Source organism: Cynocephalus volans, chromosome 1 (genome assembly GCF_027409185.1).
Source record: "Cynocephalus volans isolate mCynVol1 chromosome 1, mCynVol1.pri, whole genome shotgun sequence".
In the NCBI taxonomy this organism is placed as follows: Eukaryota; Metazoa; Chordata; class Mammalia; order Dermoptera; family Cynocephalidae; genus Cynocephalus; species Cynocephalus volans.
The window spans coordinates 197,522,614-197,539,931 of NC_084460.1; the positions used below are offsets into that span (position 1 = coordinate 197,522,614).

Here is a 17,318-nt window from a genome sequence, read left to right on the forward strand (position 1 = left end):
TTTTAATGTTTAGTTTTCTAGATCTTCCTTCTATGTGTAGAATTATAATCAAATGAAACTTCTCTATTTTATGGAAATTTAGACTAGTCCTTGCGCTGGTGGCCTTAGATACCAATAAGAAAAAAATTACTATAAGTCCAGGTCTTAATAAATTAGATAACTACCAAAAGAATAAAAATACAAAGTATGACTTTCCTACCAATATTAAGAAAATGCACTTAAATAATAGGAAATAAAAAGAGAGAAATATGGTAAATAGTAAACATAAAATGGTTTGACAGACTTTTCCAGACTTGTAATTAATTCTTACCCTTTCGTAAAGTCTTTTTGTTTATTGATCTAAGCTGGTAGTTCCCATAGGGTGGGTTCCCAGACCACATCTGCATAACCTGGGAACATGTCAGAAATACAACTTTCCAGGCCCCACCCAAGACATACCAAATTTGAAACTCTGAGGTGGGTCCCAGCAATCTGCGTTTCAATATGCCCTCTAGGTGATTCTGATACACACCCAAATTTGACAGTTAAAGATCTAAGCAAACATCCAGCACCTAGAAAGGACCATCTGGACTTCTGAGCCTTCAGAATACCATATAGTTCCTACAGTAATTCTTACATCACTCATGAGGCACAAAATTAGTTATTTGTGTATCTTTCACACCTACTAAATGCTAAGTCCCTGGAGGGAAGAAACTGCTTCTTATTTGTATTACGGTCACAGTACTTAACACAATATCTTCTGTTATAATATAATCGTATAATAATGATTGATATGTTCAATGCCAATCACTCTTATGTTCCCACCCTTCTGTAAAATTTTTTTTAGAATTAAATATGTCCTTATTGTCTTAACAAGCTGGTTTAGCCCACATTTTCTCTCATGTTATTTAATGTGATGTTGAATTACAAATAGGCTTATAGTGACATGTAATTTCTATACGGTGACACACGAATTCAAATTGGCAGAATTTTAGAACAGAAAGGCAATGCTGAGAGGTTACTGAAGTATAAAGTCTTATTAAATGAAAAGTTTTACTAAATTGTTAAAAAGGCAAAAATTGGAATCTAGTAGGAACATTTTTCAAAACAGAAATTCCTTTCCCACTTGCTGTTTTAAAGCACGTTCACCTGAGGTGTGACTGTGTGGTCCATCAGATGCTCTGTGAGTGACAAGAGCAAGGCATCCAGTTCCTCTGTGGTATCCTATGGAAGACAAGGCATCTAGAATTGTTAAATGACTGAATCATCAGACTAAGTTTCTTCCATATCTTCTCAATTTAGAATTTTGACCCAGGCCTGGTTAGTGTTAATCCTTTAAACAAACAGGGACACTGAGGAATCACAGTTATTACTGATTCTACTTATAAATGGAGAGAAACCTAGACTATAATTGGAACTTGAAAAAGCTAAAATGTTACGTAAATTTTATACAGCTATTCCTTTTGGAGAGACAAAACTTGGGTAAGGTTAAGACTGTTCTGGTTCTTAACTTTTAAGACTAGATGAGAATGGTAAAGATTCAGCACAGGAGACAGTGAATAAAAGAGACGCCTGGATTCCAAATGCTTCTTTATTTAGATGTATGTGTGCTTCACTGTTTGTAAAAGAATACAATATGAACTCTCCCTCCATACATGTTAATTAACACTTTTTGTTTAATTAATATTTGAAGCACATTATTATTATTATTTTTTTTTGTCTTTTTCGTGACCGGCACTCAGCCAGTGAGTGCACTGGCCATTCCTATATAGGATCCGAACCCGCGGCAGGAGCGTCGCCGCGCTCCCAGCGCCGCACTCTCCCGAGTGCGCCATGGGCTCAGCCCTGAAGCACATTATTGAGGCCACGATTCTATACTGCAGTGGGGTGGGGTAGAGAGAATTTAAAAAGATAAAATTATCATCTATCAATAAGACAAATAGGAACCTAGGGTATAATACATAACAAAAAAGGCCCTTAACTTGTACATTTCTATCTATTTGCCTTCAGGCCTTGGTGAATCTCCTATTCGTATTTCAACATACAACTTAATTTTAATCACATACCTGAAAAAATTGTTCTTTCTTCTCTCATATCTCCTTCTTCCCACCCCACTGCCTGACTTAAGTGCACCATAAGAGCTTGTACATGTCTCTACCACAATGTATTATAATTCTCTCTCCCACTGGATGATAAGCAGTTTGAAAGCAGACACCACATTTCATTCATTTTTGAATCTTTAATGCCTAGCATGCTGTCTGGTACATTTTACATATGCAATATATCTTTGAACTAAATAGCCTTCTCTGTTCTTAAAACATCTCAGGTTCTACTTAATTTTCATTTCTCTTTGAATAGTCAAAGATGTCAACGTATCTTTTTAGAATTTTAATTAGCAGAAACAGAACCCCTAATTGAAGGTAATTTAGGTTGAGTTTTTTCTTTAAGCCCCCAAATCTGAAAGATTATATACCTAAATATTAGTACTACTGTCTTTGGGTGGTGAGAATACAGGTGATTTCTAATTTTTCCTTTTGGTGGAATATTTGGTAAGTTTCTACAATAAATGGACATTATGAAATAAACAAAATGTAAGTGTTCATTTGCAAGGACAATTTTTAATTTAACTTGCAAATTAAAACATTCATGGGTAACACAACCAGTTTTCTATGATTTCTGAATTGGAAAGTGGATATATGGCAGGTGGATATAGGAAAAGCAGAAGTTGGGATGACTGGTTATGTTGCAACAAAATCAATGATAGGTCCCTGTTATTTCAAAAATTTCACTGTCATTCCAAACATTTATTTAGTGCCTATACTGTACCATGTACTGTTTGAGACACTAGTGAACAACAATGAACAAGACTGTCACTCACACAACTTACATTCTCTAGAGTAAATCAGACTATGAATTTCAGCAAAATCACCTCTGCGTTAGAGATATAGCCCTAACTCTTTCATCTAATAATCACTTAAAAAGTGCCTGTTTTTTTTTTTTCCCCCCCATGGATATGTTTTAATTTTCATTTCTTTTAAAACTGAAAGGAAAAAATGAATATAATGGTAATGACTACACAAAAATGAGCCCAGCCTACATTATATCGGTTTTGATACCAAAGCAGTCATAAAATACAATTTTAATTTTTTTTGTGGAGGAAAGGCCCACAAAGGCAAACACACCTAGGACCCATGAACATCCTAATGCAGCCACTGGTCCAGGCTCCCAGGTGGTTTTATTTTATTTATTTATTTATTTATTTTTTTTTTTAAATTTTATTTTGTCAATATACATTGTGGCTGATTATTGCTCCCCAAAAGTGCCTATTTGCATGAAAAAAATTGTATTTCCTTAAAAGGAAAAATGAGTGGAAGCACAGCCAGCATCTAAGACCACCCAAAAAACAAAAATACTAGCAAACAACACAAAAACTGGAGGAGAAATCCTGAGATACTTTTGTGAGGGATGTGGCGATAGGATTCTCCCTAGAGAATTGAGGCTGAATACTTTTCTCACAGCTTATGACCAAGCTGTCAATCGCAAATCACCAGATGTCCCTGGTTATATTACAAGATTCAACACAATGTTGTCTCTGGAGAAACTTTAAGAATAAAAATATTCTTACCTTTAGAACAGAACCACTGTCTGCAGGTGTTGTATGCATCAGAGTAAGAGAATCTTTGGAAAAGGGCACATTATTCTCATTTAATACAGCACTGGGAAGAAAAAGATAAATCCATGTCATGGAGGACCTGTACAGGTATAGGCAGTATTTTCAAAGAAAGCGTTTAGAAAGGAAGCATAACAAATTCATGTAAGAGAAGAAGAAATCACAGCTGGTGAGGAGCATGATGGCAGTCAGCACTGCATTCATGTGCCTTTGTACAGCCCTCCCCACCCTTCACAGAGCAGCTTTCATGTCCACATCACACTCATTCACAGACGGATCCAAATGGCGCACTATCTTGCTTCCCTCCTAAAATCTCACTAAAATAGTGGAAAGAATTTATCTTTAACAAAAGGAAAATTTCATAACACCTAAAAACCATTAAAGACTGCCAGTGGTAGTTCAGAAACTTTTAGGAAATCCTGAAAGATACACCGTAGAAGAAGATGGTTTCAAGATTATGGACAAATTAATCAACTGTATTAAATATTTTCAGAAAGCTAAAGGAAACTACAGACAAAGAACTAAAGGAAACCAGAAAAATAATGTGTCAACAAATATAGAATATTAATAAATAAGAGAGAAATTATAAAAAAGAATCAAATGAAAATACTAGAGCTGTAAAGTACAATAACTTTAATAACTTTTCATTTTCTTAGTAAAAAATTCACTAGGGAGTTTCAACAGCAGATTCAAGCAGGCAGAAGAATCAGTGAACTTAAAAGATAAGTCAACTAAAGGAAAAAATAATGACAGAGCTGGCTGGTTAGCTCACTTGGGAGAGCATGTTGTTGGTAACACCAAGGTAAAGGGTTCAGACCCCTGTAGTGGCTAGCTGCCAAAAAAGAAAAAATAATGACAAAAAATAATAAATTAACAGAGGCTGAGAAACGTGTGGGACATAATCAAATATATTAATATGGAAGTCTTAGATGGAGAGGAGAAAGAGGCAGAAAGACTATTTGAATAAATAATTAAAAACTCAACAAATATGATTAAAACATATTAATCTACACATCCAAGTTGTTCAAGGAACTCCACAGGATAAATTCAAAGAGATCCACACCAGACATACTAATCAAACTATTAAAAGACTAAAACAAGGAGAGACTCTTGCAAGTACAAAGAGAGAAGTAACTCATCACATACAAGGGATCCTCATAAGATAAATAACCAATTTCTCATCAGAGACCTTAGAGACCAGAAGGCAGTGGGGTGACTTTTAAACACACAATTTCAGCATTTAAAAGTGCTCGAAAAAACAAAACAAAACAAAAAAACCTGTCAACGGAGAATTCTATATTGGGTAAAACTATCACGCAAGAATGAAGGAGAAATTAAAACATTCCCAGATAAAGAAAAGCAGAGGGAGTTTGTTATGAGTAGATAGGCCCTACATAAAATGCTAAAGGGAATACTACCCATAACTTGAAACCATATAAGGAAAAACAGAGAGAACACTGGTAAAAAGTAACTACAGAGGTAGCTATAAAAGCCAGTATCTTGTAATTTTTGTTTGTAACTCCTCTTTTATTCCTTTATGATTTAAAAGACAAATGCATAAAGCAATAATTACAAATTAATGTTAGTAGGCACACAATGTATTAACATGTAATTTATGATTACAACATGAAGAGGTAGGGACATATAGAAGCAGATTTTGTACTTTATTGAAGCTCAGCTTAGTATTAATTAGAACTAGGTTGTTAAAAGTTTAAGATTAATTTTACTCCAAAGTAACCAGTAAGAAAGTAAAATTTAAAAATATAGATAAGGAAATGCAAAAGGAATCAAAGGGTATGCTACAAAAATTGATTAAACACAAAAGAAGACAGTAATGGAAGAACTGAGGGAAAAAAAGACAAAAGACATATACAGAAAACAAATAGTAAAATGGTAAAAATCCTTCCTTATCAGTAGTAAGTGGATTAAAGTCTCCAATTACAAAGGTGGAGACTGGCATCATGGATCTTTTTAAATGATCCATCTATATGTTACCTACAAGACTTACTTTAGATCCAAACACATACATAGACTGAAAGTGAAAGGATAGAAAAAAATACTCAATGCAAATCGTAACCAAAAGAGAGCTGTTTTTGCTATATACCAGTCCCCCTGCCGTGGATTTAGTGTCCCCCTGAAACTTGACCCCCACTGTGACAGTATCAAGAAGGCAGGAAATCCTATCATGGTAACTGAAAGGGGGGCCTTGAGAGGTGATTAGATTATTGGACCATACTATAGAGAATGGACTAAAAATGGTGGTCATGGTTCAGGGGGCTTTAAAAGGAGAGTGAATTAGGAGGTTAGTTCTCTCTCTCTGCTCTGCCATTTTCGCAATGTAATACCCTGCCATCACTGTTACCCATCAAGACTTTCACTAGCTGAGTTCTCTGGACTTTGGACTTCCCAGCCTCAGAAATTGTAAGCAATAAATTTCGTTTTCTTTAAAAAATACCAGTTCTGTGTATTTCATTATAAACAACAGAAACGGACTAATACACCCCCCCTTATTCAAGGAGGATATGTTCCAAGACCCCCAATGGATGCCTGAAAGTCCGAACAGTACTGAACCCTATACATATTATGTTTTTTCCTATATGTACACATAACTATTATAAAGTTTAATTTATAAGTTATGCATAGTAAGAGATTAACTATAACTAATACTAAAATATAGCAATTATAACAACATAATGTAGTAAAAGTTATGTGAATATGGTCTCTCAACATTTTATTGTACTACACCACAGGTAACAAACTGCAGAAAGCAAAATCACAGATAACGTGGGGCTACCGTACTAATATCATAAAAACAGACTTTAAATAAAAGACACAGAAGGACAAAAGACAAAGAAAGACATTTCATGATAAAAGGGTTCAATCCCTCAAGAAAATATGACAATTACAGACACATACACACCTATTGACAGGGCCACAAAACATATGTAACAATATATGAAGAATTGAGGGAAGAAGTAGACAGTCCCACAGTAATGGTTGGATATTTCAATACTCCACTTCCAGTAATAGATAGAACAACCAGAGAAAAGATTAATAAGGAAATAGAAGCATTGAAGAACACTATAAACCAATTAGACCTAATGAACATATATAGAACATTCCACCCAACAAAAGCAGAATGCATTCTTCTTAACAACACATGGAACATTCTCCAGCAGAGAGCACGCTAGGCCACGAAACCAGTCTCAATAAATTTAAAGAGACTAAAGTCATACAGAGTATCTTCTCTTACCACAATGAAATGGAACTAGAAATTAAAAACATAAGGAAAACTGGAAAATGCACAAATATTTGGAAATTAAACAAAACACTCTCAAACAACCAACAGATCAAAGAAAAAAAATCACAAGGCAAATTAAAAAATACCTTGAATTACAGCAAAAACAGTGCTCAGAATAAAATTTATAGCTTTATATATTTATTTTTGCTGGTTGGGGTTTATGCATTCAACAAACATATATGAAACACCTACTGTTTACAGTCACTTTTCTTGGCACTTAGCATAATTCATTGAACAGAACAGAAAAAAAATTCCTTCCCTCCTGGGCTTCCACTCTAGTGAAAAGTCAGCCAGTCTCAATAGAGATTGTACCAGATCCTGTCCAGAGCACAGACGTGCCCCTGTAGATATGGATGCACCCTCCTCTGTTATGACAGGGATGGCAGACCCCAGGACCAGCTGGAAATGTGAATGGATTGTGGGTCAAGGGGGAGGGGCCGTGCAGAATCTTGGTCCCCATATACCCTAAGATTCCTGTTGGAGGGCCAAGGTCTGGGGCTCCCCCTCAGGAGAAGAGCCACAGAGCTGTAGATGGGGTTGCAGGCATCCCCAGGCCCTGTGAGAGTCCACCCCATGTGACGTAGGGCCCAAAACAGGGGAATAGTGAGCCACCTGCTCACACATCAGCTGTGCACCTCAGTTCTCCGTGCCCAGCTGCATGTGAGGCTGGGGCTGGCTGCACCCACTGTTCCTAAGAACAGCGTCAACAGGAAGATGAGAATAGGTCAGCACATCAGCTCATGAGCTACAGGCTGGGGTGCCTTGGAGTCCCTGTGAACGCTGGACAGGGGACAGACTCCACTTGTTCTCCCCGTCAGAGACTGTTAGAGCATGTACTATATGCAGCCAGTGCAAGGAACAGAGTGGACACCACCCCTCCCTACCCAGGAGACAAAGGAATGTGTCAGGCTTCCCTGATGACTCAGAGAGGTAGCCATTGATGGAGGGCTCCCTCCGATGGAGGCTCTCTGCCAGTCCCTGCTCAGTGGCCAGCACTGTCACTGCCTAGACAGCCCCATGGACTAGGGAGAGGGTCTGGCCTGTGGATGGACAAGGGCAGGCACAGGAGCCCAGCCCCTGCGAGGCTGTGGTGGGGCGCCATGGGGAAGGAGAGTCTAGGACTCTGACTTTGCTGCCCACTCACCTCCCCCAACTCCATCTTCTTCGTTCTGGGTGCCTGGCTAGACCAGGACCTGGAAGGTTTTTGTGTGACCCGAGTTCCCCTGCCTCCAGATGCAGGTAAACTACACCCAGCTGAACATGCCTGGTGTGGATCTGCAGCTTCATACCCAACTCCTCCTTGCCTCACTGCTACCTTGGGGCCCCTGGAGGCAGAGCCAGAGGGTGAGAAGGACTGGGGTGGCTGCATGTGAGTATGTGACAAGGGGATGGGAGCTGGGCCATACAGAATAGTCTCCAGAGGCAGGCAGACAGGACCTTGACGGTTCAGGTGTCCTGGCTTCACCTGAAAGGAGGCTGGGAGGGAATAAGGAAACCCAGTCATGACACCATCGCCCAGCTCGTGGTCCCTAGCAGGCTTGCTACATGTCAGACAAACATTGCCACCTATGAACTCTCTCAGTAGACCCAGAGTCCCTGCCCTTGCTTGGTTTCACCTAAGAAGAGGGACTTGGGAAACAGCCATGGGTGGCCAGGACCCCATCAGACCCTCACAGGAGGATCTACTCCTGGGATGCCCAGGCCATGAAGCTCAGCAGGGAGCATGTCCCAGGTCTCAGGGGTGAGAACCATCTTTATGAGATGTATAGCTTTAAATCCCTACATTTAAAAACATGAAAGATCTCAAAATCAGTAACCCAACTTTATACCTTTAAGAACTAGAAAAACAAAAAACTCAAATCTAGCAGAAGGAAGGAAATAATAAAAATCACAGCAGAGAGAGTGGTGACAATCAGCTTGTATCTCATGAATATTCATAACCAATAAAAAAGTACTATGCAAAAAATAAAAATAAAAAATAAATAAAAAAGATCACAGCAGAGAAAATAAAATAGAAAACAGAAAAACAACAGAGAAAATGAACAAACCCAAAAGTTGGTCTGTTGAAAGATTAACACCATTGACAAACATTTAGCTACACCTATGAAGTAAAAAAGAGAGAAGATTCAACTTAATATGAGAAATGAATGTGTGAATCTTATGGTTGAAAACAAGAAGAACTATAAGAAAATGCCATGAGGAATTGTATTCCAACAAATTAAATCACCTAGGTTAAATGGAAAAATTCCTAAAAACAAGCAAACTACCAAAACTGACTCAAGAAAAAATAGAAAACCTGAATAGACCTATAAGTAAAGAGACTTAACCAGTAATCAAAAACCTCCCAATAAAGAAAAGCACAGGACCAGACAGCTTCTCTGGTGAATTCTACCAAACATTTAAAAATTAACAATAATTCTTCTCAAACTCTTCTAAAACATATAAGAGAAGAGGACACTCTCTCATGACTTCATTCTATGAGGCCACCTTTACCCTTTCACCAAAGTCAAAGACATTACAAGAAAAGAAAATTACAAACTAATATCCCTCATGAATATAGATGCAAAAATTCTCAAAAATACTAGCAAACAGAATCCAGAAGAATATTAAAACGATTATGCACCATGACCAAGTAGGATTTACTCCAGGAATGCAAGTGTGGTTCAACATCAGGAAAATCAATATGATACACCACATCAATACAATGAAGGAAAAAACCCACATATTGAGTATCTTAACTGATGCGGAAAAAGCATTTGACAAAAATCCAACACCCTTTCATGTTTAAAAAAAAAAAAAAAAAACACTCAACAAGCTAGGAATAGAAGGGAACTTCCACAATATGGTAAAGGGCATATATGCAAAATGTATACCAATGTAACAGTCAATGGTGAAAGACTGAGAGCTTTCCCTTTAATGAGATCAGAAACAAGAAAAGGATGGCATGTTTTGCTTCTTCTAGTCAATACTGTACTGAAATTTCTAGTCGAAGCAATCAGGCAAGAAAAAGAAATAAAAAGCATTTAAACGGGAAATAAAGAAGTAAAACTATCACTATTCACAGATGATGTAATATTATATATATAAAAAATTCTACAGAATCCACAAAAATTTATTAGATCTAATAAAAAAAATCATCACAGTTGCAGGATAGAAGATGAACACACAAAAATCAGTTGTATTTCTATACGCTGGCAACAAACAATTTGAAAATGACATTAAGAAAATAGTTACATTTACAATAGCATCAAAAAGAATAAGACACTTAGGAAACAATTTAACCAAGGTAGTGAATGTACACTAAAAACTATAAAACGCTGCTGAGAGAGATTAAAGAACACCTAAATAAATGGAAAGACATCTTGTGTATGTATTGGAAGACTCAAGATGACAAGACTAACCAAATCAATCTACAAGTTCAATGCAATCCCTATCAAAATCCCAGTATGCTGTTTTGTATAAATAAAAAAGCTGATTCTAAAATTCATACAGAATTACAAAAGATCCTGAATGGCCAAAACAATCTTCAAAAAGAACAAAGTTGGAGGATTCACACATCCGAATTTCAAAACTTAATATAAAGCCACACTAATCAAAACAGTGTGGTATTGGAATAAGGATAGACATATTGGTCAACAGAATAGAACTGACAGTACAGAACCTTTTATGGCCAATTGATTTAGATAGTGCTTCCAACACCATTAGATGGGGAAACAGCAGTCTCTTCAACAAATGGGATAGGGACAACTGGATATGCACCACCAAAAGAATAAAGTTGGACACCTACCTCACATCATATACAAAAATTAACTCAAAAATGGACAAAAGAACTGAATGTAAGAGCTAAAACTATGCAACCATTAAAAGAAAATATAAGGATAAATCTTCATGACCTTGGATTTGGCAATGGTTGCTTGGATAAAATGTCAAAAGCACAAGCAACCAAAGAAAAAAATAGAAAAAGTGAACTTCATTAAAAGTAACAATTTTTATGTGTTGAAGGACACCATTAAGAAAGTGAAAATACAATCCACAGAATGGGAGAAAATATCTGCATATCATATATCTGATAAGGGTCTAGTAGCAAGAATAAACAAAGGACTCTTACAACTCAATAACAAAAAGATAAACAACCCAATTAAAAATGGGCAAAGGACTTGAATAGACATTTTTCTCTAAAGAAAATATACAAATGGCCAATAAACACATGAAAAAATGCCCAACATCCTTAGTCATTAGGGAAATGTACATCGAAACCACAATTAGATACCACTTCAAAAGTGGAAAATAAAGGATGTGGAAAAAATTGAAACCCGTACATACTGCTGGAAGGAATAGAAAATGGCTCAGCTGCTATGGAAAACAGTTTGGCAGTTCCTTAAAAAGTTAAACACAGAATTACCATATGACTCAGCAATTCTACTCCAGATGTATACCTGAAATAATTGAAAACAGATGTTCAAAGAAAAATTTATACATATCTATTTATAGGAGCCCTATTCATAAGAGCCAAGGTGTGGAAACAAACTAAATATCTACCAACAGATGAACAGATAAACAAATGTGGTATAGCCATATAATGGAGTATTATGCAACCATAAAAAGGAATATACTCCTGATATATACTACAATGTGGATGACCCCTGAAACATTACGCTAAGTGAAAGAAGTAAGACTCCAAGAAACCTCTTATTACAGAATTTCATTTATATTCCATTTAATTCCAGAATAGGTAAATCTTTAGAGACAAAAAGTAAATGTATGGTTCCTCAAAGTTGGGGGGGGGGGGCAGGAATGGTGGTGGGAGTAGAGGGGGTTAAAGAGTGGAGTAGAGGGGGAGTAGAGTAGTTAAAGCGTATGGGATTTCTTTTTGAATTGATGAAAATATTCTGGAATTAAATACTGATGATGCTTGCACATACTATTATCTGTGTATATAGTAAAAATTATTGATTATACACTTTTTAAATGGTGAAAGATACAAAAACCATTGAATTGTATACTTTACATGGTGTACATTTATTCTTTAGTTCACTGTATCGTATTTGAATTATATATCAATAAAGCTGTTACTACAAAAGCAAATGATCTGAATAGACATTTCTCCAAAGAAGACATATACATGAAAAGATGTTTAACACCTTTAGTCCTTAGGTAAATGCAAATCAAAACCAGATACTACCTCATACTCACTAGGATAGGTAAAATGGAAAAAAAAAAAAAGAGAGAGAGAGAGAATAGTAAGTGTTGGCAAGGATATAGAGAAATTGGAATCTTCATACATAGCTGGTGTGAATGGTAAATGTTGCAGTCATTTGGGAAGATAGTTTGGCAGTTCTTAAAAAAAGTGGAATACAGAGTTACCACATGACTGAGGAGTGATATTACTCCCAGGTGTATACTAAACATAGCTGAAAGCATGTCTACAAAAACTCTTGTATGTGAATGTTCATAGCAGCTTTATTCATAATGGACAAAAAGTAGAAACAACCTAAATATACATCAACTGATATGCAGATAAATAAATGTCTTATATCTATACAATGGAATATTATTCAGTCATAAGGAGGGGTGAAGTACCAATACATGCCACAATACAGATAAACCTTGAAAACATGTTGAATAAAAGAAGCCAGATACAAAAGGCCATAAGTACGAGGCCATTTACATGAACTGTCCAGAGTACGTATATCCACAGAGACAGAAAGATTAGCGGTTGCCAGGTGCTAGGGGTGGAGGAGAAATGGGTAGTGACTGCTAACGGGAAAGGTGTTTTTTTTTAGGGATGATGGCAATGTTCTGAAATTGGACAGTGGTAATGGTTGTGTAACTTTCTGAATACATTAAAAACCACAGAATTGTATACTTTTAAAGGGGGAATTTTGTGCTATGTGAATTACATTTAAATTTAAAAAGATAAAAGAAAAATGCTCTAAAGCTACTATAGTAAAATGTTAAGATATGACAAGCTTGATATTTGGTATAACGGTACGTATTATATAACTCTCCACAGTTTTCTCTATGCCTAAAACATTTCACTTTTAAGAAGGAGGTACAGTAACAAAAACAGTTTGGTATGACATGGAGGAAAAACAGATTAACAGAAAAGATCCAGAAATAGACCCAAGTTTATGTAAGAACTTATCATATCTCAAAGGATGCATGTCAAATCCTAGGGGAAAAATTATTCAAAATATAAACAGCCATTTAGAAAAATAAACCTGGAAGTAAGTTGGGATGCATTCTAGGCTCTTTCCAATTTCAAGAGTTCAATGAAACTTCTCATGAACATGAGGTAGTCCTGCCCCTATTACCTTCTTGGCAAAAAAAAAGTTTGATGAGGTTATTCTAAAAGATTACAATAATAATAGTACTAAAAATGTTAGTATTGATGTTTATTGAAATTAATTGAAAGGTTAAGTTGTAATTCCAGTTTTACCCTGATCACCAAGTAGTACATTTGTTGAGTACTACCTGTAAAGTCTTATATAAAAAGCATGCTGTGTGCTTAAATGCTATGTTAATAATAGCATCTGGAGCTGAATATGATTAATCAGAACACCTTCTACTGAATAAGTTTTGAATAATGGGAATAGAAATAGTCCTCATTTGCTCAACATTTTTTAGCACCAACTAAGCACAAAACATTGAACAACAAAACAAACTGGCATAGACCAAGGAATAAAAGCCTAACAAGACAAATTAAAGAGAAGAGAGGCAGAAGAGACTTGGAGGAAGCAGCAATGAAATTTACTCAATTAATGTGAAAAACCATGGTAAGTAAGTTAATAAGAACAAGGCCACTGTGACAACAGGATGACACTAATGTTAACTACAATATCCAAGACAAATAATATACATTCCTCATCAGGTACCTTATTAGATTAAAAATGTCATTAAAGATGGTTTTTGCTCTGCAGTTTGAATCAGTTGAAGATGAATGGGAATGTAGGGAGACAAATTACAACTATCTTCAAATAATCTAAAACTAGGTACTGGGCAGCTCTGCGACAAATAAAAAATAGTGAATTCAAGCTATCTTTGAAATAGATATCCCGGAACAGGGGGAAAAGATGAAAAAAGGGGGGAGGGGCGTTAACAGGAAATGATGAAAACACGTCAATTTAATTCAGTCTACCCAGATCTGTACCTGTTTGTGGCAGTATCCTCAAAATTGGCATTTTTATGACTTAATAAGCTATCTTCTCTCATAACCTAAGAAAATGAAATAATAAAAAAATTAAAACTTTGTTAAGGATACAAGAAATTTACATTCCTTTCCAGTAAAAATAAAATTATAAATTTCTTTCAGTTCAAATAAGAGGTAATCATACCCTACCTATGGAAATATTAATACTGCCCCTAGTACAAGCCTACCCCACACCCGAAATAATGATCCAAGATTAAACTTCAATAAGTTTGCTATACAAATTCACATGCTCTCACCAGACAGTTCTCAGTTAATTAAGACACCACAGTGTGTTACCCACTATATACAGAATCCACAAAAATTCAATGTCGGAAATTCTAGAATTTACATGATAAAAAGGAGAAACATGTTAAACTGTGTACTTGGCTTTCATTTTTCCCTGAATGCAAAAAATATTTTAGGAAAAAATTCCAAAAAATATTTCTAAAGAAGCCAGCTTTTCCTTCAACTTTACTGAGGAATTATTTACATACAGTAAAATGCACCCATTTTAAATATACAGTTCAAAAAATTTTGAAAAACATATATAGGTGCGGAACCAACATATGTACATTTCTACTACTCACACCCCCCAAATATTCCCGAGGCTTCCCATGTCATCCCATCAAAAAGCCTTATTTGTGGCAAACAATGATCGCTACTTTCTACAGTTTCATGTAATTGGAATCATATACTACCTATCTTTTGTGTCTGCCTCTTTAGAGCAGCATGTTGAGATTCATCCACATTGTTGTATATATCACTAATTCATTCCTTCTAATTTACCAAGTAGTATTCCATTATATGGACATACCACAGTATCCACTTATCTGCTTACATGTTGACGGACACTTGGGTTGTGTACTAATATCTGTGTGAACCTAAGTTTTCATTTTTCTTAGGTAAATTCCTAAGAGTTTAATTGCTGGGTCAAATGGTAAGCATATGTTTAATACACTGGTAAACCCTTTTCTAAAGTGCTTACACCATTTTATATTCTTACCAGCAATGTATGTTCACTGCAGGAGCTCCATCATCACCAACACAGAGATAGTCAGTCTTTTATTTTAACTATTTCAGTGGATGTGTCTTTCACCATGAAGTATTATGTTAGTTGTGGATTTTCTTTCACAGATGCCCATTACCAAGCTGAAGAAATTCCATGCTATTCCTAGTTTGCTGAGAGTTTTTATCATGAACAGGTGTTGAATTTTGTGAAATGCCTTTTCGGCATGAATAGAGACAGTTTTATGTATTTGTTGTTCATTTGTTTATTTTTGTGGCTGAATGTTTAAGGGGATCCGAACCCTGGACATCCTGGTGTTATCAGCACCATGATTTTTATGTATTTTTTCATATTGTGAACTATACTGGTTTGAATGACAAACCAACTTTTTTCCTGAAATAAATCCTACTTGATCATGATGTACAATCCTATTCATAAACTGTCGAGTATGGTATGATTATATTTTGTTAAGGACTTTTATGTCTATATTCAGTAGGAGTATTGGTTTGTAGTTTCTTCTAATATTTTTTTCTGGTTTTGGTGTTGAGATAACACTAGTCTCATAAAATGAATTGGGAAATGCTCCTTCCTCTTCTATTTCCTGAGAGAGTTTGTGTAGAACTGTTAATATTTCTTTCTTAAATGTTTGGTAGATTTCGACAATGAAGGAATCCGGTCCTGGATTTTTCTTCATGAGAAGGTTTTTTGACTATAAAATCAAATCCCTTTAATTTAGAGCTATTCAGGTTATTTCTCTCTTCTTCAAGTTAAGATTCAAAAGTATAACTAAAATATAAGGTAATGATGTCTTAGCCCATTTGAGCTGCTATGAAGTAAATTATATATAAAATTATATAGATAGTAATTAATATATAATTATATAATATATTATTATATATTATTATTAATACGCAATTATATATACAGTAAAATTATATATTATATGTAGTAAAATATATAGTAAATTAGGTGGCCTATAAATAACAAATATTTATTTCTCACAGTTCTGGAGACTGGGAAGTCCAAGATAAAGGCAATGGCAGATTCAGTGTCTGGTGAGGACCTGTTCCTTACAGATGCTGCCTTCCTGCTGCATCTTCACAAGGGGCAAACACGTTCCCTGAGGGCTCTTTCATAAGAGTACTAATTCCATTTATGAGGGCTCTGCCCTATCACTTTCCAAAGGCCCCAACCATTAATATTATTGCTTTAGGTTTCAACATATGAATTTTCAGGGAATACAAATATTAAGACCATAACAAATAATTACTACTACTATTACTGCTACAACTATCAAGAGTCAACACTTTTTAAATGCTCACTCTTGTTGCTAATTAACTTCAAAATTTTGCCAAATTGAAGGTACATGAGTGAGGGGGAGTAGTGGATGGATAAAGAAAGACCTAAAATCATAGACTTAATATTGAAAGGAACCTAAAAAATTCACTAGGTTTTCTGGCTATAAAAGTAGCAAAACTTAGGGACTCACTTTTAAAGGAATTTGGCTGTTTTGGGGTTTGTTTTTTTTTTTTTAGTTTCTTACACCCCAGAGCGTCTCCACTCTCACTTTTTGCCCCATGACTGTCCCCTCGAGCTTGATTAGAATTTAGAGTTGGGGAAGGCATTTCACATCCTGAGCCTGTGTCTTGGTACTACACCTATCTCTAATCAGTTGCGAAGTTCCATACCCTTTTCACCTCACCAGGCCTATCTCTGTTAAAAAAAAAAAAAAAAAATTTACCTTGTGCACTGCTTCCACTTGAGCCTTCAAAATGTTACTCTTAAAGTCAGGAGGAACTCTCATGGCATTCAAACCTGGGCTCTCAATGGCATTATTAAGATATTTCTCAGTTAACTTCACCACTTCTTCCTAGATGTTAAAAATATACTGTAATCAAATATAGTTACGTGAAAATAGAAAAAGGATTAATGAAAGTTCATATTCAGACAACCAAGAAATCTTATGTCTTAAGCAGCCATATCCTATTCCAAGCATAGTCAACTCCTACAATCATCTACCTGCACACAGCTCCAGAATTACAGGGGATTGCTTCTATATGGCCTAACTTAAAATCCAGCCAAAATTAATTACAGCAAATGTCGCACATTCTCCGTGTGTGGTTTAATTCAGGCATTTGTCCCAGGTGGTACAGTCAGTTATTCAGTTGCTTAA

General features: G+C 35.8%; 1 protein-coding gene across 4 annotated transcripts in view; it reads right to left on the reverse strand.

The window, feature by feature from the left end:
• The window catches only part of EPB41L5 (erythrocyte membrane protein band 4.1 like 5), a 143,690-nt gene that overhangs the window by 10,230 nt on the left and 116,142 nt on the right, over positions 1-17,318 (reverse strand). For all 4 annotated transcript variants that reach the window (XM_063095342.1, XM_063095334.1, XM_063095320.1 and 1 more), the window contains 4 exons: positions 16,887-17,015; positions 14,101-14,165; positions 3,605-3,695; positions 1,129-1,203 (listed from right to left, as the gene is read on the reverse strand). In XM_063095342.1, coding sequence (XP_062951412.1) covers positions 1,129-1,203; positions 3,605-3,695; positions 14,101-14,165; positions 16,887-17,015 — 360 coding nt within the window. The remainder of the gene's footprint in view (positions 1-1,128; positions 1,204-3,604; positions 3,696-14,100; positions 14,166-16,886; positions 17,016-17,318) is intronic.